The sequence below is a fragment of the Fusarium phalaenopsidis genome (genome assembly GCF_050370095.1).
Source record: "Fusarium phalaenopsidis strain FUZ10S chromosome Unknown contig_32332, whole genome shotgun sequence".
Lineage (NCBI taxonomy): Eukaryota > Fungi > Ascomycota > Sordariomycetes > Hypocreales > Nectriaceae > Fusarium > Fusarium phalaenopsidis.
This window is the reverse complement of record NW_028145391.1, coordinates 1,168,950-1,196,299: the sequence shown is the minus strand read 5'-3', so window position 1 is coordinate 1,196,299 and position 27,350 is coordinate 1,168,950. Positions and strand designations below refer to the sequence as shown.

Sequence of the window (27,350 nt, the reverse complement as noted above, 5' to 3'; positions counted from 1 at the left end):
GTTGAACTTGAGCGGCTCCTAGCCTTTGGCGGAAAGAGCGACCTAAGCTGCTTCGCCGGTTCTGCGGTATTTCGAGGGTGTCGCCTCCGACTCGTCTTTGCCCTCTTTCTTGCGCTTTAGCTTGGAGGCATGCGACTCTTCGAGGTCTCTTGACCATTCTCCGACGATGATGCCCTTGTCTTCTTTCTCGATCTTTGGCTTCTTCTTGAGGGGAGCCACCACGCAGCCGCTATCCCACTTATTGAAGACTGCTTTGAAGAAGCTGGCCATCACTTCCGTTGTCAGCGGTACGGCTTCTCCACTGCCTTCCTCGATCTTTGCCCACTCTCGGGTAAGGTCACTGAAGAGGAAAATCTCATAGCCCGTGAGGTGATGGGCCTTGGTGATGGCGGTTTGGGAGCGCGAGACTCCGCAGGTTGAAAGTCCAGCTTTTCCAAGTAGCGTGCCAGCGTGACTTCTCGCTAGTCGATGCCAGTGAACCGTCTTGGCTTCCATCTTGGCTTCTCTAAGGCGGGGATGTTTGTTAAGCTGGGAACTCCATGCGATGACGGCAGTAGACATACCTGAAGAGGAAAGGGGCCGGGCACGGCGTTGGAGGATAGTGATTCCTTCGCGCCTTCACCTACTAAGCTGGCTGAGGCTTGGGAGTGTAACAGACGAAGGGGGCGGGAATGGGGAGAAGGACCATGGGCCTTGAAGGTAAGAGACGCCTGAGGGGCGGAGTTGTGCGGGCTGGTGGTCAAGCGGGACTGGCGGAAAAGAAGAAGGGTGAGAACGGCGGGGAATTTGCGACCTCCATCTTGTCAGCGACGAGCAGGTGTAGATCACGGGTCGATTTCTTTGTTGATGAGAGGATTTTGTGGGAGAGTTTTGGACGACTGCGCTGGAGAATCTGGTCAGGGCAAGGTGTTGGGTCTTGCCCGGAGAATTACCTCTTTATCGCATTTCTGAGGCAGGCGCGAGGGCCGCCGCTGGCTTCCCCAACACAACAACGCAAACAACAAACGACATGGATTTCATGCAGCCTCAACCACGCCGAACTGACCCAAACTTTTGACGGCAGGATCGAGGTCTCAATCGGGAGGCACCATCATCCCAGAAGCCTCTGTGGCGCTGCTGAGCTGCCAAAGCTCCTGCTTGACGATGACGATTCCTTCGACCCTTACTTCAGAACTATGGAATGGTTGGAGAGCAGGAATCTCGGCAAGCAACACTGCGAGTCATCGAGATGTCAGGGAGAACACCTCCTCTTCCCCCCGAGGCATGTGATCAACCTCCTCTTCGGCCATTTGTGCCCCAGTTTGTCTCAGCCCGGCTGCCTTCGAGAGAACCAGTCCCCGATGCACCCCAAGCCAAATTGAGCCCGAGAACTCGACAGACTCAACCCGATACACTTCTCAAGGTTGACTAGAGTACTGAAGAGTCCGCAACTTCAACGAAAGCACCGGAACTACGCCGTGGTTAGTCCACATGCGCCTCTTTATCGAACTCTTGTCGATTCCTGCGACCTCCAACGCGCGGCTGGATTCCGCCAGTTTAGACGATAATCTGATGAGTTTTGCTCAAATTAATAAGATTTTAATTAAGTTTATTCCTAGCTTTATCTAATACTAATATAATAATAGTCCAAATGCCTTCTTATTATCATCTAATCTGTCGTTTTGGCAATCTTCTTTGACCCCGAGCAGTCGGCCTCGCTACCCAGCAGCTGCTAAGGAGACTCATACATCTTAGCCATATCTTTCCCTCCTACTAGACACATTGTCAACAAGGAAACCACGAATATGGCCCCTATTGTGAGGCTCTAGGACAAATCGATGAAGGAAGGGTCGGTTTATCGTCTGTTCGCGAGGCTCTGGACCAACTGCGGTATATCCGTCAATGGTCCCACGACGAGATCCGATACAGGCAGGACAACATCGAAGCGCGACTCTTCACTTGTGATCAACAACACTGTCCGCGCCAAACAAGCGCTTTCGCCTCACGGACCCCCCACCACCACCCAAATCTTCGTCACACACAAGGTGCAGGGGGCAGAGGAAGGTCAGGAAAATCGACTTGCAAGACTTGGCCGAACTTGAAAAGCACGGTTAGGAAGAGTGGAATCAGGCCAGGTTTGTGACGGAACTGCCAAACGGCCGTGATCCTCGTGATATCAAAGTGGTACAAGACATATACACGGCGGTGATCTTCCCTACTGGCATCGCACTCTCGAGAGCATCCGACCGGCTTGCCTGGGAACCAGGTCAGGTCCTTGGTGTTACAGAAAAAAGCTTCATTGCCGAGATCTTGTCTCCTGCCGACCTCGCCGGGAACAACCAGTCGTCAACCTCGCGGGGCCATCAGCTCAAGCATGCTCGCCCAGAGACCGTGGGAGTTGACTGGGGCGACTGGGATAAGTATGGCGAGTGGACGCTGCATGGACAGCACATTGATAAGACATAGGCCCCCAGGGGAAATTAGATAATTAATCCCGAGGTATTAGATTTTGCTATCTTTGAGGGCAACTTAGAGGATATTTCCTAGGGTAATGAGGTAGATATGAAAGATAGGCTCCTTAAACCTCCTAAGACTCTCTACAGGGCTCTCTACCATAAAGAGAGGTAGGCTCATCTCGTGGAGGATGCGAAGGGCGTAACTTAAGACCGATATCCTGGCGCCCGTGTTTGGTGCCTCCTCAGGCAATCAACGATCCTTTGGCATCGCCCATCAGACATCGACTTTCTAGTTCGTGACTTTGGCCAACTCTTCTGGGCCTAACGACACCCGTCTGGTACGGTATTCGATCTCTTGCAATCTGTGGCTAGCATGCATGGTTGGTGCTGTCTCCCAACGGCGCCAAGGACACGCAGGAGGAGGGCGTCGAGGTCAGGGAAACAAGGCTCTGGTCCTGCGTAAGGTTATCCTCCTCTAAGGATAGTGAGAACATCGCGATAAATATTTTAGAGAAATTGAGTAAAGGACTCTGAGGTATTTGATTTTTTAGGATAACTCTTTGACTATTTTAGGATAGTCCTGAAGGCCCTCATCACCTATCCACCCATCTCTCAAATTCTCCCACCTTCTTCCTCATCACACCTCCTCAAATTCTCCGATCGCCCCTTCTTCATAACCGTGAAGAATTCTTCAACATGGACGAATCACGTACTGCGACCTCGGTCCCTCGCCGCCGTGAGCGCCCAGCGCCCCAGGAGCTCACCTCGGCAGAAATATTCGGCGAACCCGACACAAACCAGAACCGACCCCCCAACACTGTCATCACGGGGCCCTCGGACCTTTCTACGCACGAGAAGGCGACGACGGTCGACCTGCTCGTTGCGCTGTACCGTAGCCGTGTACAAAGGTCCCGACCTGTGATCACGTCGGAAATGTATCACGCGGCTTGGAGGGCGGTCTTTTCGGGAGGCTAGGATTCTTCCGAGGCTATCAACATGAACCCCACCATCCGAGACAAGACCACCGACAGTGGGATTGAAGTCGGCAGGATCGTCGGCGAGCTCGACAAGTTCCGCAAGGGCGGAAAGTTCAAGAGCCGTCGCAACGGCCAACCCGCTTCTTGTCGCTTTCGCTCGACTTTGAGCACAACTCGATCGTGTGGTATTGGAAGGACAGAAGCAACAACTGAGTTGACCCAGTCGCCATCCGTTTCACGAGCTATGAGAACATGGGGGAAGCGTACATCGCCTGCATCGAGAAGTACGACGACAACGAGCGCGAGCGCGCCGAGGAGAACCGCGCTTTCGTTATAGCCGTCGCTCGACGCCGTGTCGTAAAGTTCGCCCAAGAAGGCTCGGAATACGCGCCTGTTATCGATCCTGGGGACCGGGCCGACCACATCATTCCCCCCGTTTTCACGAGTGACCTCATGCCGGCGATGTTGGATACCTGGGTGGAACTCAACGGTCGCAACCGACAACGCCAGATCCATTTCTTCAGTTAAGTACCAAGTAAGTCGTGACGCGTATGGACCTAGAGCGATAGCTAATCAGACGAGCAGACCGGCTTACGCCTCTCCCTCTTTCGCAGTTCGTGTCTCCCGAGAAATGGCTTGCCGAACTCGAAGATGCCAGGTTTCATGCTTCTTCTAAGCACCCAGTCAGTCATTGCGCGTATAGACCTAAGGCCATAACTAATCAGACGAACAGGCGCCCATCATCTATATTGACGATCACGGTGATGGGATCCGTCTAAAACGGCATTTTCCTCAATGAATTGGGTTGGAAGGGCGGGTGTGGTGGAGAGACGCCAGTCTCAGTAGGGCGTAGTTTAGGAGTTGATCTGATTCAGAATCATCATATTGAGCGAGAGAAAGAGTGGCTATCCTACCCCCTCAACCTTCTTCAAACAGTGAGCATTGTGTCCAGGCTGCTTGCGCCAACCAGCCTGTTGTTTGACTGCAGGTAATGAAAGCTTATGAACATGCCCCTTTATCCCGAAAATATCACCAACAACAATACCTGGCGCTGTCTTACCTATGATTATCACCCTAGTCACTACAACTCTATCATAATGTCTCTTACGCCCCATCAGTTCCAACAAAGACCACTAACACGGCGGCATAGGCAGCTGCTGCAGTTAGGATATCCTTAGGTGCAGCATCCTTCATAAACCATGCCAGAGCGACCGCAACTCCGACCACAAAAAGCGACGTCGTCAGAAGGCCGATGAGCTTTGAAGGACGGAAAGACACGATTAGCATGGGCACGACGAGTGCTGCGCCTCCGAATATGGCCATTGCCAACCGACAAAGGAAGCTCAGTATAGCCTTTGACTCTTCCTCAGTACGCACACCAGCGGGGCTGAACTTGGCTCCGTTGACGAGAACGTGGGCAATCTTAGCTTCAAAGGAGGAGATTTCTGTTGCAGAGGGAATACCATGTCTCATGGCACCATCTGCCATCTCAACATCGTCTTGGGCCGCTTTGAGCTGAGACCTCTTGTTGTCAAGCTCGGTAAGCATCCCGGCAAGGACCATTATGTAGTCATCGCTATCAATCTTTCCAGGCTCCTTGCGAAAGGTTCTGTATGCTTCCATAGCACTGGCTGCCGTGACGTGTCAGCCAACACGCAATGCCATAGCGAAAACGCCGGCAATACTCACAGTAATGCCCTAGCGCTTGCTTGATATCGTCGATCCTTTGGAAACTCGTGCTCTCTGTGGGTTTCACTCCAACCTCAGGCGTGAGATTATGAACCACGGGGCGAAGCTCAACGAACAACTGATACAGTTTAGCCCGCGAAAAGAGAAGATTGTGTCGAAACAAAGCATCGATTATTGTTATCGGTTTGTGCTTTCTGAGAGCTTCGAGGTGCTTTTTCACTTTGTTGTGGTCATCGTCTCCCAGCGTGACGTTGATGGATGGAAGCAGAGTCATTAAATTCTGTAGTCCTTTGATCGGCAGCGATACGTTGAACGAGCGTTCTCACCTGGTACCGCTGGGATCGGACAGTATTTGAAAGACATCCGTGACACCTAAAAGTTGTCCTTGTGGTGAAGCAGGTTGGTTTGAGCTCCCACCAAAGGCTGCCTCAGCGGGTACAAAATGGGGCCATGCACTGTTTCCTGAGGGCCCATCAGTGTCAGGAGAGACGTTTTCATGTCCCCTAGTGGTCTTTGTTGCCATCACCTCCTTATGGACCGAGCTGTCAACCCTCGTAGAGGCCATCTCGAGGTCGATATCTGGCTGATCGGCTAGTAGGCCCCTCACTGGGACCGAGAGTTGGGCATATGTGTTGTTTTCTTGTTCCCCATCATCTGGTCTCGATCGTGGAGATGGGTTTGAGGCTGAACTCATAGGATCTGGAGCCGAAGACATGGCTGGACAGGTGTAAAGTGTCAATACAACACGGCATCAAGAGTAGTTATCAGGCAGTAAATAATTGCCCACTTGTAAGCGTTGGGATAAAATCTCACTCGTTGGGTCTGCTGCCGCCTCCAATTTGAGGGCAGAGCACCTCTATTCCATTTCAGGCTCGCAGATTGGTGCACATTGTTCAGCTCTAAACGCCAAAGACTTGGCGCTATCGAGGCTGGCCACTCATGACGTAGAAACCAGGAGGAGGAGCGGTTAAGCGATTTTTCTTCTTCTACTACTGGTTCAAACATAGCCTTACTAGTGCCTCAAGAAATAATAACATAGAAAGCTAAGTATAAAGGATAACTATTAGTGCATGAGATATCAGAGCAACAAACAACAACAATCAAGACTCTAATCCAAGGCCTGGGCCTCGCACATCTTTCGATAGAGGCCACCGGCCGCAATCAGCTCCTCATGCGTTCCCATCTCCTCAATCTTCCCTTTATGGAATACGCAGATGGCATCCGCGTCTTTGACGGTGCTGAGACGATGCGCAACAGCAATAGTAATTCTATCGCCGTCTTTAGCAGCTTCAGCCAGTGCTGCCTGTACGACCTTTTCGCTCTTCGTGTCAAGAGCACTCGTCGCTTCGTCAAGGAGTAGAATCTTCGGGTTACGAATCAACGCTCTTGCAATGGCGATACGCTGTCGTTGGCCACCGGAAAGCTGTGTACCTCCGGAACCAGCAGACGTGGAAAGACCCTCAGGAAGGGAACAGACGAATTCCCAGGCGTTGGCGGCGCGGAGAGCGGACTCGATCCTCTCGTCAGAGACGTGAGATGCTGCAGCAGAGGGCGAAGTGTCGACTGCGGGATCATCAATGCCGAGGGCAATATTCTCGCGGATCGATCCTTGAAAGAGGGCTGGCTCTTGCTGTACGAGACCGACCAACTGTCGATAAAGCCGTGGGCTAAGAGATACGAGGGGTGACTTATCAATGTTGATGGAGCCAGTTGAGGGGTCGTAGAAGCGTTCGAGGAGGGCAATCATGGTGGACTTTCCGCAGCCGGATGCACCAACAAACGCCACGAACTGGCCCTTCTTGATCTAAACAATCCACTGTCAGTACCAACGACCGTCGCAGATGGGGAACTTCTTACTGAGAGATTAATGCCCCTGAGAACAGAGATGCTAGGCCGGAGAGGGTAAGAAAACCGGACCTCATCAAGATCAACCGATGTGCCTCCAGAGCTCGGTCCGTTGTTTCGATTCTCGTCAGTCTCTTGGATCGTTGGTTGCAATCCCTTGAGCCAAAAGACATAGTTGGCAGCATTGATGCCTTTGGTGATGCTTGTTGAGTATTGGAAAAGCTGAGCCGCCGATTGCCCAGCGAAGAAGACGCCAAGGAAGGCGACGAAAAACTCATAGATGGTTATCTTGTCGAAGGACAGCAAACGACAACCATACCAGAAGCCCAAAGCCATGAACCAATACTCGATGGCTTGCGTAAAGGCAAAGCACACCATCATGGTAAAAAGCGGGCGTCTGCAATCAGCCACAGCATGATCCAATTCAGCACTATACCTTTTGAGCACCGCTTCCTCAATGGCAAGAGAGGACACGGTTCGGATGGCCGCGATAGCTTCCGAGGCGATAGAGGCGCTAGCCCCATCGCGTTCAGATATATCGCGACTGATTTTGGCATCCAATCGAATCTTCAGGTAGCCGGCACCAACCAGAGGAGGAAGACCAGCGCAAACAACGACCAACCCAAGGTTCCAGCTGTGAACAATAGCGAGGATGCTGCAGGCAGTCACGTTCAGGGCACACACGAGGATCAAGCTGACGTTGTAGCCCATGAGCTCAAGAATCGATTGCGGGTTGGAATCCACGCGGCTGACGAGAGCTCCTGTGGTATTCTCATCCCGATCGAAGAATTGGAGGTCCTGCCGGAGCATGTCGTCAAGACTCTGTTTGCGCAGCTTGTGACTTAGCTGGTGGGCGATCATGTTGGTTGCGTAACCAATGGCAAAGTAGGCGAAAAGACAGCCACCGCCGAGAACAATGAACATCTTGGCATAAAAGTTGCCTTGCTGTTCCATCTCGGAGCCTGTGAGGGTAAAGATGTCAATTACATTGGCCAGAAGAATGGCTTGTCCTGGGAACATTGCGCCTAAGTGGGTTAGCAGCGGCGTCAGATACGCGGACGTATAAACTTACCACCCAGGAGACATCCAGCCAGCGTGAAAAAGTACGGCCAAAGGAGTTCCGGAGTGTCTCGTACAAGGCGTGCCAGAACATACAGAACACCCCATTGCTTATGAAGAGCATAGTTGTCCCGATCCTGGTCGGCTCTCGTACCCAAAGCCTCATGGTTCGTCAGGGTCCTTGAGATTTCGACAGCCTCTTCTCTGGTGTGGCCGGCAACGTTGGTCTCATCTGTTGAAGATACCGATTCATCATCATCGACGGACAGGTCCTGGATCTTGACAAGCCGCGAGTATACGCCGTCAGCTTGAATCAAAGACTCATGAGTGCCTTGCTCCACGATGCGCCCATCTGTCATAACAACAATGTTATCAGCCTTCTGGATAGTAGCAAGTTTATGCGCAACCACGATCGTGGTGCGACCCTTGGATGCCTTGTCAAGGGCCTGTTGAACAATGCTTTCGGCGTATGGATCAAGCGCACTAGTCGCTTCGTCCAAAAGCAAGATCTTCGGCTGGGAGATGACGCTGCGCGCGATAGCAATGCGTTGTTTCTGGCCGCCAGAGAGAAGCCCACCGCGCTGCCCAATCTGGGTATCGTAACCATTGGGAAGGTCAGAGATAAAGTCGTGAGCAAAAGCCATCTTGGCAGCTTCATGAACGAGCTTCTCCTGCTCTTGCCTAGGTATGTCCTCCCACTGGGTGTCGATAAGGCCCTGTTGGATGTTCTCAAAGATGGTGCCATGGAATAAGACGGGTTCTTGCTGGACCAGGCGAACGTGCTTCCGAAGCCAGTGGAGATTCAGATTATCGATAGGTCGGCCGTCGATTTTGATGCTTCCAGAGTGAGGGTTATACCATCGTTCCAGAAGGCCAATGATGGTACTCTTGCCGGAGCCAGACGGCCCCTATGTAGACGTCAGCATGGCGGAATGCAACTTGATGCAGCAGCTGCCGCTTTCTCAACTTACCACGAGGGCGGTGACCTTTCCCGCAGGAATCTTAAGAGAGAAATCATCCAGAACAGTGACGCCCGGGCGCGTGGGGTAGGAAAAGGTGATGTTGTTCAGCTCGACTTCTCCGATGACGCCTTCAGAAGGTTGCTCTCCAGTGCTCGTCAAAGGGTCAATGCGGGAGTTTCGATCGATCAATACGAATAGCTTGGCGGCGGCGGTAGCGGCTCGAGTAAAGTCGATCGAATATGGGGCGAGCATCGTCAAGTTAGTGGCAGCAATGATTACGGACAGGAGAACCCTATATGGTCAGCAGTGCCTTGGCCATGCGTAGTGTGCGAGTTGCTACTCACGTAAAGATCTCTCCTGGTTCCTCAATCTCTCCCCTGGAAAGCATCCTAACGCCTTGCCAGAAAGCGAGTCCATAACCCAGATAAATGATACAGTACTCGGTTGAAAGAAGAAGGCCGAAAAGGGGCGAGATCGTCTTACCAACGGCATGGGCATCAGTAAGGTATTGGTCAAACTTGGAGACAAGAGGACCACGCATCCCAAAGGCGTGGATCGTTCGCACGCTAGATAGAATGCCCTCGGCGAAGGAATTGGCTTGAGCATGGATGGTCAGGATTTGGGTTTCATAACCAGCCATTATCCCTGCTGCTGCTCCGTTGACCAGAAGAGTGGCCGGGGCAATACAGAGACAGATGAGTGTGAGTTTCCATTGAACAATAAAGGCGATAATGAAGGCAGTAATAAAGGCAGAGAGTCCTTGGAAAGTCAGACCTAGCTTTTCACTGATGCCGCCATGTATCAGACGACCGTTCGAGGTAGCTTGCGTTGCGACGGAACCGCCGGTACCAAGATCGAAGAATGCCACCTCCTGCCTCAATGCCGCTGCCAGATACTCGCGGCGGATATTCCGAGTAATGCAGTGTGCCGCATATGTCAAGAGTGAATTGTAGATGTACGACAAGAAGAACCTGCCAACGCCGAGGTAGACAAAGTAGAGGGCCAGCCGAGCAGCATCGTCGCGGAACTCGGCAGGGGACAGGCGATCAGTTGTAAACTTGGTGACAGTGGTGATGAAGTCGCCAAAGATGAGGTTCTGGAAGGCGACGCCAGCACCAGAAGCGACGGCAGCGAAGATGGCGATGAGCTGCAGCGAGAATTCCGAGAAGTTGGCATACCGGAAGATGCGTGCGTAGGCTGCAGAGGCGGAAAGCTCTTCAGGATCAGAGCTCTTGATGCGCTCGGTGCTTTGGGTCGCGCTCTCTGTCGTCTTCTCCGTCTCCATTCTGCTGGTAGGGCTTCGGCCCCTAGATTCCAACACTGCGGGAGATTGAAGCGTCGAAGCAGGCGATCAGGAATAGATAGATTGTTTAACAAATGATAAGAGATACAGGATACGGACCAAAGATGCACTCGATCAGCAAGGAGCGACAGAAAATGAATGGATTTGTTAGAACAGAGATGTTATTGGAGAGGAATACCACACGGATATTATACATCAAGGGACCTCAGTGACCCCCCTTGTATCCAAACAACGGGCAGAGAGTGACTCACCGGGGGAATAGTTCTCTGCCGAGATGTCATTCCTCGGCGTATCCGTATGGGAAGGCGAAAAATGGTAACAGATACCGCGATCTGCGGGCCTGCGTCCAACGTTGAGCCCGTTCCCCTTGAGCATATCAACCATGTAAGTCGGGCCTGCGCCCCACTGAAGTCGAGAAGCGCCAATCAGGTCGCTTGAGTCATGTCCTCGCGAGCCGGAACCTGCGGCCGCCGAAAGTTACTCATCTCCCGGTGGCCGACTTCATCCACCTCCGAAAGCCCCACAACGCCGGCTGCTTTACTTCTCGGGGGCCGACTTCACCTTTCCCGAGGTCGCGGTATCCTATTTCCTACGGCCGTCCTCCCCCGAAGCGTCATCACCGTCATCGAAGCCCACTCCCAATGCCTTGAGAAATCCGGCAACCTTTGGATGGGAATTGGGTTATCCAACCCAAATGCCGTATCGACTCAGAAGATTAGTTAGTTGGGCTTAGGTTTACACGCCCCCGTCAAAGCCCGCTTGTTGGCTACGGTCTGAAATGTAGGATGCAGACCAGCGTCTGAAGGTGCGGATCAAGTGAAGCTTGATGAGGCCCTTCTTGCTGGAGCTCGATGCCCTGAATTCTATAAGTACACTAGCAAGACTGCACATAGATGGCTAAGCAGAGAGTGGTACCCGATGAGGAAAAGTCGAGGCCATCGCGCTCGTGACGGGTGGAGGGCTGGCCGAATAGATCGAGGTCGGGCTCCGGTGTACTTTGGACCAACGTCGCAGCCTCACCGTTGGTCGTAGTTCTTAGAAGCAAGTGCAGTGCATAAAAGAACGAGTAATCGCCACCAAACACGGCTTTTCAGCAGTGTTACTGATTCTCGTGTTTTTGGAACCCAGAGGGATGGTCAACTGCCTGGGGCTGGGCCCATTTCCTTTGAGAAGTGTTGTCGCCTTGGTCGTGGCCTTTTGAGCGTGACTGAGGCTGTTTGGAGTCAGCTGTCACAGAGACTTTGGGAGCCCCGGTCGGCCATGTCCTCGCCTGCCGCACAGCATGACGGAGATTTGTACTGTCACACCACCAAGGCCCGGGAGTTCCCTTTAAATCCTTAACAGATATGCTAGATCAACAGCTTGCGTTCAAGATGCTAGTCAAGCTTCAGACAAACCTCACCATTACCGGGTCGAACCAGCGCCGCATCGCCACATTAAGGGACCAGCACTATGGAATCATCACATCACTATCATGGCAAGGTCCCAAGCCTATTCACATCCGCCAGCGAGGGCAAACCCAGGTGAGACCAAGATTCTTCTGGAGCATCGTCGGGCCAGTTCAGCCCAACGTTTTGCGTAAATTATCGCGCATCCTGCCCCTTGCTCTGGCCTCTTCCCATGGGGACTGAACTTCTCATCCCTACTCCGTTTCCCCAAAGATACCCAGTCGCCATTCAACACCGCACCGAAGAAATTCTAGAGCAATATAACCTCCTAGAAGACGAGTCCGATATCGGCATCTTTGCGCGTCAAGTTCCCGGACAACCCAACACCACCATACCGCTGGCAAGCCAGAGAGTACGGCACAGGCCTTCATATGCAGAAGCCGCCAATGAAATGCAACTTGTCCAAGAGAAAGCTGAAAAGTTGGCTTTTTTTTTTTTTTTTTAATCAGGGCGACCACGTTCTTGGTAATATCCTCGTAGCCGTCCGGCTTCAAGCGCAGGACACCAAGCAATCATCGCCTCGACTGGACTTTGATCAGAGTCTCAACCTCCCGACAGGGAAGCAAAGCTCTACTAGAGTGGCATGTTTGCTGTACGACTTGCTGGGGCACAGAACGGACGGAGCACCAGCCGACCTGGGCGCTTTAATGCCAACATTCTTTGGGAGCACATCAACATAAAGATAGGAAGTCATTAGACAAGCTTGTACTTATTCTCTACTATAATTTGAATATATCTATTCCTTTCTTATAAGTATTAATATATAAGAATAGTAAAGCTTAGATATAATAATTTAATATAATTTTATCATCTTAATTTAAAATTATTAAGTTATTATAAAGATTATATTTATTCTTAACTTTTCTTATTATATTTTTACTCTTCTTTTACGACCACTCTTTTATAATTGTGGTAAAACCTACAGAAGATTTGTTAATAAGTCTACTAGGACCAGTGTTATTTATATGTCTCATGGCGAGATGGATGCGCCAAAGACAAAGCCTCCAAGCGGAAGGTCATCCCATCCGGCATAAGTGACATAAAGCTCACACTAGGCGCAGTTAGTAGTGTTATGCCGATGGTACGAAATGGGGCCTGGAATATCTGCGATGTCTTCTAGGGTAATTTTCTTCTGGAGGCCGTTCGGCACTTGTTAATTGAACACGGAGACGCTCCAGTCGCAGATCACGCATCTCCAAATGTCGCGAACGATATCCTCAATGTAGATTGTCATGCTGCAGGTTTGACTAGGGGGGGTACAGCACCCTGGGTCGGTGGCACCCATCACATGGATGTAGCGCGCTCAGATCCTCGGGCGTAGGCGTAGCATCCGTGGCATAGCCTTTTTGACATGGGACCCTTTAGGGTATAAGATCTGGGAGCGACTTCAACGAAGACTAGCCAGTCAAACTGACTCATAGAGTGTCGTGATGGCTGTAGGCACTCTGGGTTGCCGCATTCGGGTGCGGAGACCATACTGCCGTTGACGCCTTGCTTTAATGGCCACACCTGGTTCAATGAATCGTTATGCAGGTCAGGGAGGTCCGAACCGACCCTCAACAGATCCACTAGATCGTAAGAAGGGCCACAGAACATCAACGGCCATGTACTCGGCTCCGGCTTGAGGCTCCAATGGTATGTACCAAGATATACCATCAACAAATTGTCAATGAACACGGGCAGCCACCTTGTCAGCCCTGGCCGCCAGTTTGCCGTTTCATTATCTGGGGATTTGGCCAGATTCCAACAGCGCGGAAGTTTAGCAGTACGTCGGGTTATCTGGCGTAGGCATTATAAATGCCGGTGATTGTGGAAGGGTTTCTCCTGTTGATCTTGTGCTGATGTTCCCCGTGTCGGTTCAAAGTCGATCCTATGTCCACCTTCGCCTCCATTAAGTCTTCATGGTCGAAACCAGGGTTGGTCGTCTTGTTCGAAAGGGCAGGATGGAAGGGAGCCGGTGCCATGTGAATGTTGGAAGCACCCTCACAGGATAGGAACGTTAGTTTGTCAGTCGGTGCAGGAAATCCTTTGAAGCTTAAGAAAGGCTCAAACAATAAAAAAGACTTGACATTCTTCTACCTCAGGATCTGCTTCACCCTACTGGGCTCATAGTTAAATGCTCAAAAAGAAAAGTTGTCAGCAGAGACTTCTTGCCCGTCAGAGCAGAGTTCTCTGAGCTGTTCAGATTCTTCTTCCCGAGTCTCGCTAGGCAAATGCCGTATTCTCAATAAGCTCTTTAAAGTATTCATCATCTACGTGCGTTTATTTCGGAATATTGCATAGTTACTGAAGCGACCTGTCACCTAAAGTGCGGGGGACGAATGGCTCGACACTATCACATGGGATTGCTCTGTGTGGAAAAAAAATAGATACTTGCTCAGTTGAAATAAGGTTTTTAAACTTTAAGGTTAAGATAGAATCATTGCTCGGTTGCTAAATCGAGGCATGTGGTCTCGTTGGCCCACCCTAATTTACCTACGAGATAGGTAAAGTCGGGCAGCGACAGAGAAGGTGTGCGTAGTGACATACATAACGACAACCCCCTCCACCAGTAGAATAAATGTAATGGATATGGATTCATTGATACCCAGAGCGGCATATAAAAGTCCATATATCAAGGAATCCAAACAGAGATGAAAACAACTCGAAGCAACCAGGAATGTTCATCCGACACTTAGAGAGCACAGGAGTCAGGAACTGTGTCGAGTTATCCCCCTTCTCCCACAATCAGCCCATGCCGTCAATGTTGAGCTGATAAAATGCCATGGCTTGGACCATTATTTTTCGACTATATCTTATAGCAAGTCTATCCGCGGCGTTTGGCCCAATTAAATTCAGAGTTCCCTCGCCCCCTTCTCATTGCATCACCTCAACATGGTGCGTGAAACCGGGTTGTTCACGCTCCCTACGAATTATTCAATACAAATTTACCTTTCAACGATTAATCTTCGTCGGAAAAATGATCCAGAAGGCCAGTCAGAACTCCGATGCATAAGGTCTCGGGGTTGAGTTTGAATATGGGTCACATACACCCCGTAACACTCACGTTTCTGCAACGAATGAAGGATTGGATTTTTCCCCTTGAAAATGACACATCGTAAGAAAGGTTATTGCTCGCTAGTCGAACTCCAGTGTTCTTATGGTCTGGTTTCTAGTGTGGATGCGAAAAATGCGATGAAGGGATAGTTCAAACCTGGTGCGTAGGAACGCCAGCACGCATCACCTGGGCTGCTGTTGCCTGCATAATCTCCCTCTCCTCTTGCCCACTGTTGTCTCCGAACACCTCGTCCATCTGTTCAAGTGTTTTGCCCTTTGTTTCAGGCACAAGGAAAAACGCCCATACGGCAGCTAATCCGCACCAACAGGCGAAGAATACATACGTTCCGAAGCCGATATTCTCTATCATAGGCGGCGTAATAAGGCCTATGATGAAATTACAGAGCCAGACAGTTGCGGTGGACAAGGCGACGCCCTTTGATCGAGTTGCGGTGGGAAAGACTTCGGAGGGTAGAGCCCAACCGAGGGGCGAGTAAGAGACTCCATAAGTCAGGATAAACATAAAAGCCATAGCAACAGCTCCCCAGCCTGCAGCAGAGTGTGCCTTCCAGTTGTCAGAAAAAAGGCCGACAAGAATGGCCATAATTCCCCAGGAAACGAGGCCGCCGAGGCCGCCGAAGATAGCGAGGGGGCGTCGGCCCACCCGGTCGATTATAAAGAAGCAGACACAGACGGCAACGAACTGAAGGATGTTAAAAACACCAGACATATCGAGAGCCATCTGTTCGCTTTGTCCTAGGGACTGGAAGAGCGTTGGAGCGTAGTAAATGAAGGCGTTGATCCCACTAAATTGTTGAAAAAAAGCCACCCCACAACCAACAACAGTTCGTCTCCAGGTATTAGGACTAAATAGGTCCAACCAGGTGAGAATTTCGAGTCTGATACCGTGCTTGCCGGGGTGGCGGCGCTCGAGAACGGTCTTCTGGAACTGGGCCTCAGCAACAATTCCCTTGTATTCAGTCTGAACCCGCTCATCATCTGCAGGAAGACGACGCATTCGGGATAGGTTGGCAAGAGCATCTTCGTTGCGTCCAACAAGGGCGAGCCAGCGTGGCGAGTATGGGAAGAAGAAGATGCCGAAACCGACGATAGTGGCGGAGACCATTTGGAGGCCGAGAGGAAGGCGGAACGCGATCTCTCCATCCATATGACGGGTGCCATAGGTGATATAAAATGAGACGACGACGCCCAGACAGATCGAAATCGACTCAAGGACGAGTAGGGTACCGCGGAGGTTAGGGGGGGCGATTTCGGAAATATACAAAGGAGCACCCTAGATCATTATCAGGCCAAGGTCTTTGTTTCGTTTTTTTAGGTAAGACTTACCATTGCAAGAGTTCCTACTCCAATTCCACCAATTGTGCGGCCCAGAACAAGCATCTCGTAGTTGACCGCCGCGGTCTGCAGCACAGCGCCAACATTGAAAAAAATCGTGACTACAAATATAGCCTTCTTTCGTGAGATTTTGTCTGCAATCCAAGGCATAAAGAAACAGCCAATGAATGCCCCGAATTCCAACATTGCGGTCATAAATCCCTTGCCAAAGCCGCTGGTTGCGTATGGGAAGACGTCGTGGAACTGGTCCATGACATTGATGATGGAAATCACACCTTGGTCGTACCCAAAGGAGAAACCACCCATAGAGGCAATAAGGGCAGCAGCAAACACGAAAGGGGACTGAATGACACCGGCAATGCCGCTTGGGCCGTAGGCCACATCCTCTCCAAGGTGGACGGGGAGGTCGGAGGGGATGATGTCAACATCCTCGACAGTGCCGTCCCCTTCGTCGTGAAAGACCTTTTCGTCTTTAAGGCTGGACATGTTGGAAGGCTTGACTGATGGTAGATGGAAAATGTAAAGAGATAATCGCTGAGTGAAGTAGAGGAAGAGGGTATCACTGTGGATCAAGTGAGGACGATGCCACTATGAATCCAAGTGAAAAGGAGACCACTGTCGGCCAAGCAAAGAAGAAGCTACTTGAGATCAAATGAGGAAGAGATCAAAGGAAGCCGATGAGGCTGGATTGCGATGGAGAGTAGTGGCAAGCTTGAGTCTGGGGAGGACTCTGGCAGCTTATATAGTAAAACAAAAAGGACCCCCGTCTCTCCAATTCCCCTCAACTCCTAACAAACGCGGCGTTGAACCGTCTTCCTTGGCTCCAAACTTTAGGGTGCCAGGTCTTTGACAAACTCGACGACCGGGGGGGTGTCTGCGTCCCCCCTCCCCTGCCCCAGAGGAATGACGATTGGCCTCCCGCATGGCGCCACTAGGATAACACCGGTCAACCAAGAAAGCTTGTCGCAGCCAGTTAGAGGGCACCAATTTGCCGCGGCCAAACTGACTTGGGCTGGACTACGAGTGGGCCTGTTTGCAAGGGCCAAGCCGAACGGGGGGGCAACAAGCGGCAATGAGTTTGTCAGTGAATGTCACGGACAGTGATGGTTGAGCAGCATGATAAACGATTATCCCATTGCCATAAACTACAATACAAGTCTTCGTCAATCATCAGTCTTGCCCGCCTCATCAACCCCTTTACCCCTGAGTGCGCTGTTCATTCACCTTCAACGGCCACTGTTAAAACATGTGGGGAATCTCTGCGGTGCCAGAGTCTGGAGAGAGAAATAAGAAAGCTGGAGAAATGGCGCGGGGGAAAAGACTCTATGCCAGGGGGGAGTGTGGAGCTTGGGCGATGATGACGGGTGATACCTGGGGCATGATGCGGGGATTTTGCGGGATGGACGAGTCGGGTAAGGGCCACGACCCCCTGTACGTAATCACTGAACGCCGATTGGAACCCCCGTGGAACGTCTGTCGTCGCCTGGAAATTGAGGTGCCATGGCTCATGGATCAGGCCTCATGACGACCACGAAAGGCGCAGAGAGGCCTGGGGTCTGGGGTCCGGGGTCCGGGGATGTCCTTCATGTCCATCAAGATTGGCCTGTAACCTCAGGAATCATGATGCTTCCCCAGGGACCTTCCATCTCTAAGCTTGACACAAGTGGAAATTCTCTCCTCGGAACTGCTGTACGTAGCTTTTGGGGTATCCCTCAAGCTCTTGGTCTCCATGTGTTTGTGTGCCATACATGAGCTATCTCGCCTCATCCACCATATTAGTCCACGCATTCATGGACACGGCCATTGTAGTATTCAACATCTTAGTCCGGCTCTCATCTTCACTTGACTCAGTCCCCATGTCCACCCTAGTTCCATCCAAGTCGGCTCCCAGCTGTTATTCTTTCATGTCGGGTGACTTTTCGCAATAGCCCAACCGCGGGAATCAACCGGAGGTATCGCAGGGGCGTCCAGATCTAGACGGTCGCTTCACCACGCCAAATGCAACGCCGCGTCTCATCCACACCCATTCGCTGGCGGTTGCCTGTCGCGGGCATGGCCCAAGCACACCTCGTGTCTGTAGCGTTTTGTCCCCCAAACGCCAAGTCAAGACTTACCCCAAGTACCTCCGGCGGCGCTAACCCTTCAGCGCACGGCGATCGACGTCCAAGATCCAGGATGGGTCTTTGCCAGGCGAGTCGGAGGACTACCTACCTCTTCAGAGAGCAGCCAGATAGCACGATATTCAATATCTCGACCTTCATGATATTCCTTGAGACTTGAGAAACTCGAGTCTGAAGGGCATCCTCCAGGAGCAGAACTTCCGGTACTTACTCCAACTGCACCAACTTCTCCAAAATCCATGTTGATCCCATCCAAACAGCGTTCTTCCTAGTAGCCGCCACATCGCAAGTGCCGCGGCCACTCCGTCGCGTGGCATCCATCTTGGCGCGATCGAAGCATGGCAGTGTTCTAGAAGGTTATTGGTTGGGTAAGGATCGACATGCCTCCATCTCGGAGGATTCAACTCGAGTCCGAATGTTGCGCTCGTCCACACGCGTCAAGAGCTTCGACAGCAGGTCAAGTTACTGGATATGTGACTGGCTTATTGAGTGATGCCGAAGAAACATTCTCGTCTTGGTCATTCTGAGTGTTTCCAGTGTGGTATCATGCTTCTTTCATGAAATTCAAACTTGCAGCCGGGCACTGGCAGGCTCCGCAGTGTGTCCGTTGCCGGAAGGACCTCTTGATATCACACTTGCTAGGTCAAAAATGACCATCAAGGACTGTCAAATCTCCACATCTTAGTGTCTAACAAGGCCACTAGGCCTGTCTCAGCATTTGATATTCAGGTCCCCGTTAAAGAATAGCTAAGCGGCGGATTCAGGAAAACACCCCGATGACTTGTCTGCCGCTAGCTTCCCCCACGGTAGCTGTCCCGTTAACGTGTATAGACTCTTTCAGGCCATGCTTCGTATGCCAGGATTTAATCAGCCGTCGTCTGATGCGTAACTGAAAATACCTACCTGAGGACCATGAGCAGACGTCAGAGCGGATGATGCAAGATCCACCCGCGACATCCCCGGATTCCCCGGGCTTCCGGGCATAAAACAACCCCAGATGACGTGAGTCTTTTCTTGGGGAAGCAAGGGCGTCTAGTTCAGACTTGGTAACGCTGCGAAAGGAATGGGAGTGGACCATGTCGACATGGGTCTCTAGGATCGCAAACCTGTGAAGCACATCGATAACATAAGGTTTCTAGGATCGACGGCAACCGGCCGGCCGGATGGCGGCACGCGGTAAGCAATGTGAGCATGTTTGAGCCTTGATGCATGAGTGTGTGGAGACAGTAAAACTTTTGAGAGGATCAGGCATCGTCAACTCAGGGGGTCCCCTCTGCGAAGCCCAATTATCACATTATGCTGAACTCGATTGGCCATCCCATACAGGCATGGAGCTGATGGGGGATATCCAAGCCTCCAAGGGTGGGACTCGGCGAGCTGTGCGACCATAGGTCGGGACTCTCTCCGGTCTTCTACAGGTATCTTCTTGGCATATCACATCAAGGTTATCAAGGCAGGGATTAGGGAACATCACAGATATTCTCCTGCTCCATCTTTCGAGGCTGAATGATGGTTGGCGTTTGGCATGAACAAGTGGGCAAGGATGACACCGAAGCGTGAGTGGGGCCCGTCTCCATCCCCCGCACACGCTAAAATTCTTGGTTGGGGTAGCGTCTTTTGAATTGGCAACAGCGGGAGTCAGCTGATTCGGCTTGAGGCGGTGCTTCGGGACTTGCTTGGTGCTGCGGGCGTAGGGGAAGCTTGATTGTAAGGGAGAGCGGTGAGCATTGAAACTGGCTATACGTACCGCGTAGGAATTATCCATAATGGGATTCACGAATGGAGGGCAAACATCCTGGGACAATGGAATTGAGGTTCAGATGGTACGTACTTCAGAACACGTGAGCAACGGTCAACCGCCTTCCAACTTGCGACTGCCCGCCTCAACTTCCCGTCCGCCTACCTCAACCTAAGCACGCAACCCACAAACCACGAATCGCAAACCATCAGCGAAACAACAACATGGCACCGAAAGTCTAGACGGTTCGACGATCATGGCATTCTTCCACGACCAAGAAGGGTAATGTCGCCCTCTCCGCAGCCCCACTAGCCCGTGCACCCCGGTCCGCCGCAACTTACCAAATTGAGCTGACACTCGTCAACGCCGCCCCTTGTCTGACGAAAAACGTGCAACATCGGTGATTTGCTGATTGCCTGGGCGCCTGCATCTCGAAAACGAAAGTCGCGCCGCCTATTTCCTTTTATGGACGACATCCTTCGACGCTACCAGGGAGGGGAACGGACCGCCTCTTGGCCTTCGCCCACCTCTGCTTGATGAAGGGGCAAAAGCCATCGCCCTGGATGCGAAGCCCAATACGCTCGACGGCTCGTGATCTTGTCTGGAGCCTCGCGGCCAAGTTTTAGCTCGCCTCAATTCTTTCAGTATTATCTCATGACATCATTGCAACTGGAGTGACAATCAGACACAACTTGGGCGGGAAACGGGACCAGTCGATCCATCTCGACTCGCCCCCTTCTCCTCATGCGGAGTAACCTAGCGAGAGCTTCGTCTGCCTGCCCATGTTCACCTGAGGAGAAGCTGGATGCGACAGCAAGCATGACCATGTCTTCTACGCCAGGGATGCTCTGTGCATGTCCCTTGCGTCGGCATTGTGGTACTACCCCGATCACAATCTGTCGATAATCTTGATGCGGTTCTGTTTGTCGGTTCGGGAGCGAGGATAGCCGCAACAAGCACCACCAGAAGACAACAAGCCGTTGCTCTCTTCCGTTGAAACTTGGCGCACCATAGCGCAGCATAACGTTCATCTTAGGGCAAACAAACGCAGCGGCTGTCGAGTTTTGACCGAGTCATGACCGTCATCCTCGGGAGCATCCCGATGCCTTTGGTCGGGCGTGGAGACCCACGGAAATCCCACTCCGTACCCTTGTCTGTTCATGTCCAAATGTCGCAATTCTCCCCGAGCCAGCCCAAGACGACGGGCTTGGGTCCAAAAATCGCATCACACGCCCTCTCACCACTCGTTCACAATGCCATGCCCTTGCGGCGGTGCATGCGGCATTTTGATCGTTGCCAAGAAGTCGAGCGGTTCCGTTGTTTTCAGGGCTCGCTTTTGGAGAAGGTCCGTTGACACTGCCACGGTTGTTGGGAACCGGTTTGATCGACTCGACTCGTCTATTGCCTCGGCGAAAGTACTGGGAGCCGATACGACGCCTTGTTCGGCCTGGAACTTCTCTTGGATTGAACCCTGAGATATAAACATGTTTCAACATGCTATAGGGCCAGCATAGCAGCAAACCCCATCAGACAGTCACATTCCAGTAGCCTTAGCTTCAAGGATAGGACATAGTTGTGATATGAGTTGCACTCACCTCAGATACCCTCGACCCAACCATGGCGGCACAGTCGAGAGGTTTCGAGCAATTGGGAGGCGGCACCTGTGAATGCTCTTGAAAAGGCCATACAAGGGATTTCCTACCTTCAGTGCTTCTGTGACCAGTTATGAATAGTTCTGGCCAACACGACTCTGCTTTGGGATCTACTTTACTGTTGCTTTCAGTCACTCGCTTTCATATATTACAAGAGACTGGTCATTTCGGATCCTTAGTCCCAGTTCCATCTACGGAAATATCTTCCGGGCCTCACGGTGCCCCAATTCTCGGTCAATTTTTCCGACCTGGGCCAGAGTCACGATGCAGTGTCTGACGACCGGCAGTCTCCGCCACCAAACACGCTATTCTTGCCGTGTCAGCTGAGATGAGTCGTTAACAAAAGGAGCAGTCCTCGCAACTGAATTCCGATGCCTCTTTTCCTCCTCTCGGATGTTCCGTTGTTGAGACGTTACATGGGCTGGGATAATATCAAGGTCGACCTACGAACACAACCCAAAACTTGGCCCGGACCACACGATGTTTCGATGACTCTCGATTCCCGGCCGGACGATTCCGTAACGACTCGAAGAACAATGCCTTGTTTATCAAGGATTTAAACTCCAAATCCATGGTTGGATGGTAACCTGTCAGGATCGGATCACCACATCTACGTCGACACTCCCGGTCAAAGCTTGGACATTTCTTATCCTGTCGAGAAAGGAAATGCTCGCCGCGGATTCCACGACCAGATCTGGCACGACATCTCGGGCGCTCCCAAGCCCCCAACCCAAGAAAACAACACCACCTAACATCGAGTTCTCCAGCCGCTTACTCAATTGGCATCAGGAGATGGATACGATGTCGATGTTGATGAGCCCCGAGCTGGTGCAACCACAGCCAACCTCGAATACTTGGGCATCCAACCGAAACCCGTTCATCGACCCTAGTAGACCACGACACGCACGATGGATTCCTAATCCGCGACCCCTTTTGCGATCTGAAAATGATCTCGGCGACGAGCCTCATGGATGCGAAAGAATACCGAACGCCGAGAATCATCCTCCTCCTCGCGTATCCCGAACGAGATTCCTCCGTCGGCAACATTCAAATTCGGAGATTCAAGCGATGAAGCTGCCGAGGGCCAGAACGACTGGACACGAGCCCTAATACAGTGTTCACGAGCAGGATCAGGCATGTCGGAAACTCTAGTCGGGTTTCCTCTGGCTTCGTTTGGCCCCGGAGAGATGTTACTGTCCCTCTTGTCCTGACGTGAATCGACGTGAACCGATATAAGTCGATGTAAATTGGCATGAATTGATGTGAACTCGGTCCGGCATGTTTCCGCTAAAACGGACCGCCTCTTTCTGAATATACCAAGGCCAATATCCATAGTTGTGGCGAGACAACCAATATCATTACGACTCATTGTGCTTTGGGTACGAAGCACCAAATGCCAGGTAGAAGGTTGGTGGTTGAGTCTGCCTTGGACTGCGAGCAAACAAGAACTAAACCTCGGATGAAATGATATTCTGGGGTTCTCCTTTTTGCTACAAGCAGACTTCAGCTCTCTAGTGGAAACAAGTACGGTATATAAACAATACCCGGGATGTCTGTACCTTGAAGAACAAATTCTTTGCCATCGCTAGCCAGTGTTTGTCCCATGTGCAACCAGAGCAGCACCCTTGGTTGCTGGATCTAATGCCGTTCGGCACGATTGAGATTCAAGACAAACAAATCTGTTGATTGCAGACCTCATGAACGATTTGACATACCCTATACTTTTACGAGGGGATTTCTTAAACACATATCTTTGCGCTAAGTGGCGAGTGATGAAGAGCATGGGTGGGTGATGGGCTACCTGTGTCAGAACATGAAATGAACAAATCTGACGTCCTGGTCAGGGTTACCTAGCATATCTCTGGCTAATAAAAGCAAAGTTTATCGAAATGATAACCTGCATACCCGACAAAGAGATGAGATCCTGGACTGCTCGGCAAATAAATAGTCTGGGGAACCCCATTTTCACGATCTTCCCCACGGAGAAGAGCTAGCATCGATCCCGACCGACTACCAAGCGAAGTGGGGATAATCAGACCTTGTCACGTTTGACTTCCAGTCTTGTTCAACACTGATTTCTTACCCTTCTCGCCTCGTATTCGAGCTGAGGCTCAACAGAAGCCATGTCGATTGAGGCTCTGCCCTCACCAATCAAGCCCCGCAAGTCTCCGATGCCGGATGTTCGCGGAACTGGGGATCCCTGATGACATAAGCTCTCACGACCCAGTCGGCGACTGCCAAAACGGGCTTCACTTCCAATGAGGCGAACCTACGATTAATCCTCGTAACTTCTGAAACCCAACCCTTTCAACATCCAAACCCGCTCCATCATGGCCCAGATTGAGGCTCAACACTCGCCTCGAAATCCGAATTGCACCGCAAAAATGCACTTACGCCCGATATGGATCCTCGTCCACAAGTGTGTACGCACACAGTATCAGGGGGGTTGAAAAGCAGGGGTTGAAAAAACGCCTACAACCACATTTACAACCAATCATGATGGCAGAACCCGGAGCCTGATTGTACAAGCACATCCAAACCTCTGCGACGCCCATTCGTATGTGTATCAGGAGCATTTCGCACAGTCTGCGCCTCGTTTCCCTTTTCCAAATCCTCTTCTTCATCCTTTATCCTTGGGCCCGTCACCCGCCATCCTCATTTGCTCCAAGTTCGTTTTACAAACCGCCGCCATCCTCGTCTGTGCCTGGTACCGGGTAACTCGCAAGGTCTAGCAGGCTGCAACGTCATCGGAGAGACCTCGGGCCCTACCCTGCGCCGACCGGTAGAAACGATGGACCTGGAACCAACCAAAAACGCCAACGTTGGCATCACCACACAGAGCGTCGCTAGCATCGACCTCGACGCCAGCCAATATATCCCTCCGCCTCCAACTGAATGGGGCATAGAGGAACAACAGCGAGAGTATGAGAGAAGGTCACGCGCCAAAGCCTCACAATGGGTCAACAGGCAAGACAGCTCCCGGCCAGCTCCAGGTGCCATCATCAACTCTCTCCCTCTGGATGAGCGTATGCGCCATAACGACAAAATCGTAGGCCTAGTCGACAATATCCTGCACCAAACCTCCCACTCCGACGCTAGCAAATCCAAGCCTTCGTCCATCCCGACCACGACTGCCTTTGCCATTGCAGCCCGCCGCAATTACGATGGAAACACCTTCCAAGATCGCCTGCTAGGCTCCAATGCTGCATTTCAAGCTCCTGAGCCTACGCCGTCTTTCTCCGACCGCAACTCGAAATACCATGATACAGGGCATCATGACGAGGGCAGGCCGCCAGACACATTTGGCAGTGATGGATGGCACGCAAGCTTGTCCCATCAGACAGCCCTTCCAACACGCGGGGTTAAGGAGGAATACTCCCCCCACCCTGGGTTAAATGAGGTTCAGTGGGCTTCGACCAACCCATCGGAGACGGATACTTGTTCTATTACAAGGAAGCAGCCAAAGCGCCAAAACAGCCGCTTAACGGACGACGAACGGGGCACCAGGCGACGGCAAAAGCGACCCAGAACAGGGCGTCGCCTGCCGAGAACCTCGTCAGCAGCTCCGGGCTCATCCCAACAAGCAGCAAATCGCATTCCACAAACGGATCATGGGAGGTCTCGACAACGAACACAGAGGGAACCCCAGTCTCATCCTGACCCCGGCCCCTCCAGCTCATCAAGTTTCCAAAACGACCGAGTTGAGTGCAGCTCAGACGGTCAATTTTCAGAAAAGAACTTTGTTGGCTCTGAAGAAACCTGCTTCTTTTGGTTGCACAACAACGCAAAATACTCGACTCCAGGCAGGACTGCTTGTCAAGGACGGAAGATAGAGATTTCCCACATCGTCACACATGCCGTCGATCACCATGGGCTCATCCGAGGTAGAGACCCGAGACATGGTAATCGCGCGTATCTGATGAGCTGCCAGAGGCACGACCCGGAGACCAAAGCAACAGGAAACTGTGGCAAATGCAAGTCTCTCCATGAATGGAGGGACGCAGACTTTGATGACCCAAGACACCATGGCATGGCCCTCTGTTTACGCTGCTGGTGCGGGTTTACCAAGAGCGACATGAAGGTACACCTCGCTGGACCTTTATGCTCGTACATGGCAGAGCAGCCAAAGTCGATGAAGGTGTATATTCTGTACACTACCTTTTGCTCCAAGGATGACCCTCCAAGCGCGCCTCCCAATTTCGAGACACCGAGCCACGGCCGAAGACCAGCAAAGGGCCGAAACCGATCGACCGCGAGAGATCCGCAGCCGAAACAACAAGGACGCAATCAGCGGATCGGTCAACAAACCCCGCAAGAATCGTCCAACGGGAACCAATTTCGCTCCCTACAACCGACGGGCAAGTCAAACAAGCAAGCAACTCCCCGACGGCCAGGAGCATCACACCTAGAGGTACCTGCGCAGAATCCTCCACGACTCTCAAAACCAGCCCAAAGGCTCCCTTCACAGTCTTCACTCTCCCTCAGCCCTTCATGGGGGCAGGCAGCCACCCGAGGCTTCCAGTCTCAATCTCCTCTTCCTCAGGAGATCTATCGCCAGGTGAGACAAGCAATGTCTCCAGAGGATAACAGCCTCGCGCTCTCCTCACTGCCCATGAGACAGTCAAGTTCTCATGGCCAATCCTTTCAGTCTGCGAATATGCAACAATCTTTAAGCGATCCGCATAATCCTTTACGCCAGCCTGCACAATCAGCGCATCAATCGCCGATACGTGAAGTCTCCCAGCAGTTCGACAATCAATCTCTTCAGCAACTCCTACAATCCATCCAAGAAGCTTTCCCTAATCAACGAGGACAAAGCTCATTGACACAGCTGGGCTATCAAGACCCGACCAACCAGCAGCTGTTTGGCAATTTTATATACACCGGCAACTTTGAAGAATCTGGTGTGCCTCAGATCCAGACAACTCCAATCGACGATTTCAATATGGCGCTACCAGCCGAAACACCATTCTCCCAGCCCACTCCATCACAAGCCACTGCCTCGCAGGTTCCGTCTACTATGGGAGAACCTTTACCCATGCCTTCACCTGATATGGACGAGCCCAGTTGGTTGCCTGATCTGGATGATGATGACGACGACCCCTTCCAGTACATCGGGTCTAATCCTGCGCTTCAGGAATCTATCAGCCGACAAGATGCTCCCATTCGTCAGCAAACAGTACGTCCTCGGGACTTGCCACCCAATAGCTTGATACCATTCGGCCAACAGGTCAAGATTGAGCGAGACTCAGCGTATGAGTCCATGGGACAAACCAAGACGGAGCCGGACAACGACAGCTTCAACGCAATGTATCAAACTGAACCGGACAGGATGGAGATAGAGGAGGGTCTTGGTCAAGATCTTACACAGTGGTTTGACTTTGAGGGGGCATGTGAATCACCTAGAGCATGCCAGGAGACACCATTTGCCAGTCAACACTTTTTTTGAGCGTTCACGGCGTTGGATGAGGGGCGGATTGGATAAAAGATTTGACTGTTTCTTCCTTTTGTTATTATATATTTGGATGATGGGCATATATCTCTTTGCGTATATTGTCTTGTTATCATGCTCACGCACGACATGCTTACGAATGAACGACTTTTGGGACACATGATAGCCCCTTTGTTTGGCGTTGAAACATGTTCATTCTTGGGTTTAGCAGGCGCTATGATGTCAAAATCAATTCCCTTTCAATCAAGCAAGTTCTTAACCAAGTGCTTCGGTAATCA

At 51.6% G+C, this 27,350-nt stretch overlaps 6 protein-coding genes across 6 annotated transcripts; 2 read left to right on the top strand and 4 right to left on the bottom strand.

The window, feature by feature from the left end:
* Window positions 1-42: 42 nt before the first annotated feature.
* Window positions 43-495, bottom strand: LRP88_13375 (uncharacterized protein; the record flags this gene model as incomplete). The annotated part of the gene is made up of 1 exon (XM_083249748.1): window positions 43-495. The coding sequence occupies one exon, from the start codon at window positions 493-495 to the stop codon at window positions 43-45; it is 453 nt and encodes a 150-aa protein (XP_083094082.1).
* Window positions 496-3,131: 2,636 nt separating this feature from the next.
* On the top strand, window positions 3,132-3,940 carry LRP88_13374 (uncharacterized protein; the record flags this gene model as incomplete). Its single annotated transcript, XM_083249747.1, has 3 exons — window positions 3,132-3,353; window positions 3,411-3,558; window positions 3,636-3,940. 3 exons carry the CDS (start codon window positions 3,132-3,134, stop codon window positions 3,938-3,940), a joined length of 675 nt encoding a protein of 224 aa, XP_083094081.1.
* Window positions 3,941-4,516: 576 nt separating this feature from the next.
* Window positions 4,517-5,035, bottom strand: LRP88_13373 (uncharacterized protein; the record flags this gene model as incomplete). The annotated part of the gene is made up of 1 exon (XM_083249746.1): window positions 4,517-5,035. The coding sequence occupies one exon, from the start codon at window positions 5,033-5,035 to the stop codon at window positions 4,517-4,519; it is 519 nt and encodes a 172-aa protein (XP_083094080.1).
* A 1,174-nt stretch (window positions 5,036-6,209) lies between these two features.
* On the bottom strand, window positions 6,210-10,252 carry LRP88_13372 (uncharacterized protein; the record flags this gene model as incomplete). The annotated part of the gene is made up of 6 exons (XM_083249745.1): window positions 6,210-6,905; window positions 6,959-7,971; window positions 8,022-8,451; window positions 8,776-8,913; window positions 8,977-9,259; window positions 9,312-10,252. The coding sequence occupies 6 exons, from the start codon at window positions 10,250-10,252 to the stop codon at window positions 6,210-6,212; spliced, it is 3,501 nt and encodes a 1,166-aa protein (XP_083094079.1).
* A 4,653-nt stretch (window positions 10,253-14,905) lies between these two features.
* Window positions 14,906-16,596, bottom strand: LRP88_13371 (general substrate transporter; the record flags this gene model as incomplete). The annotated part of the gene is made up of 2 exons (XM_083249744.1): window positions 14,906-16,048; window positions 16,102-16,596. 2 exons carry the CDS (start codon window positions 16,594-16,596, stop codon window positions 14,906-14,908), a joined length of 1,638 nt encoding a protein of 545 aa, XP_083094078.1.
* Window positions 16,597-26,565: 9,969 nt separating this feature from the next.
* On the top strand, window positions 26,566-27,069 carry LRP88_13370 (uncharacterized protein; the record flags this gene model as incomplete). The annotated part of the gene is made up of 2 exons (XM_083249743.1): window positions 26,566-26,799; window positions 26,851-27,069. The coding sequence occupies 2 exons, from the start codon at window positions 26,566-26,568 to the stop codon at window positions 27,067-27,069; spliced, it is 453 nt and encodes a 150-aa protein (XP_083094077.1).
* Window positions 27,070-27,350: the final 281 nt, after the last annotated feature.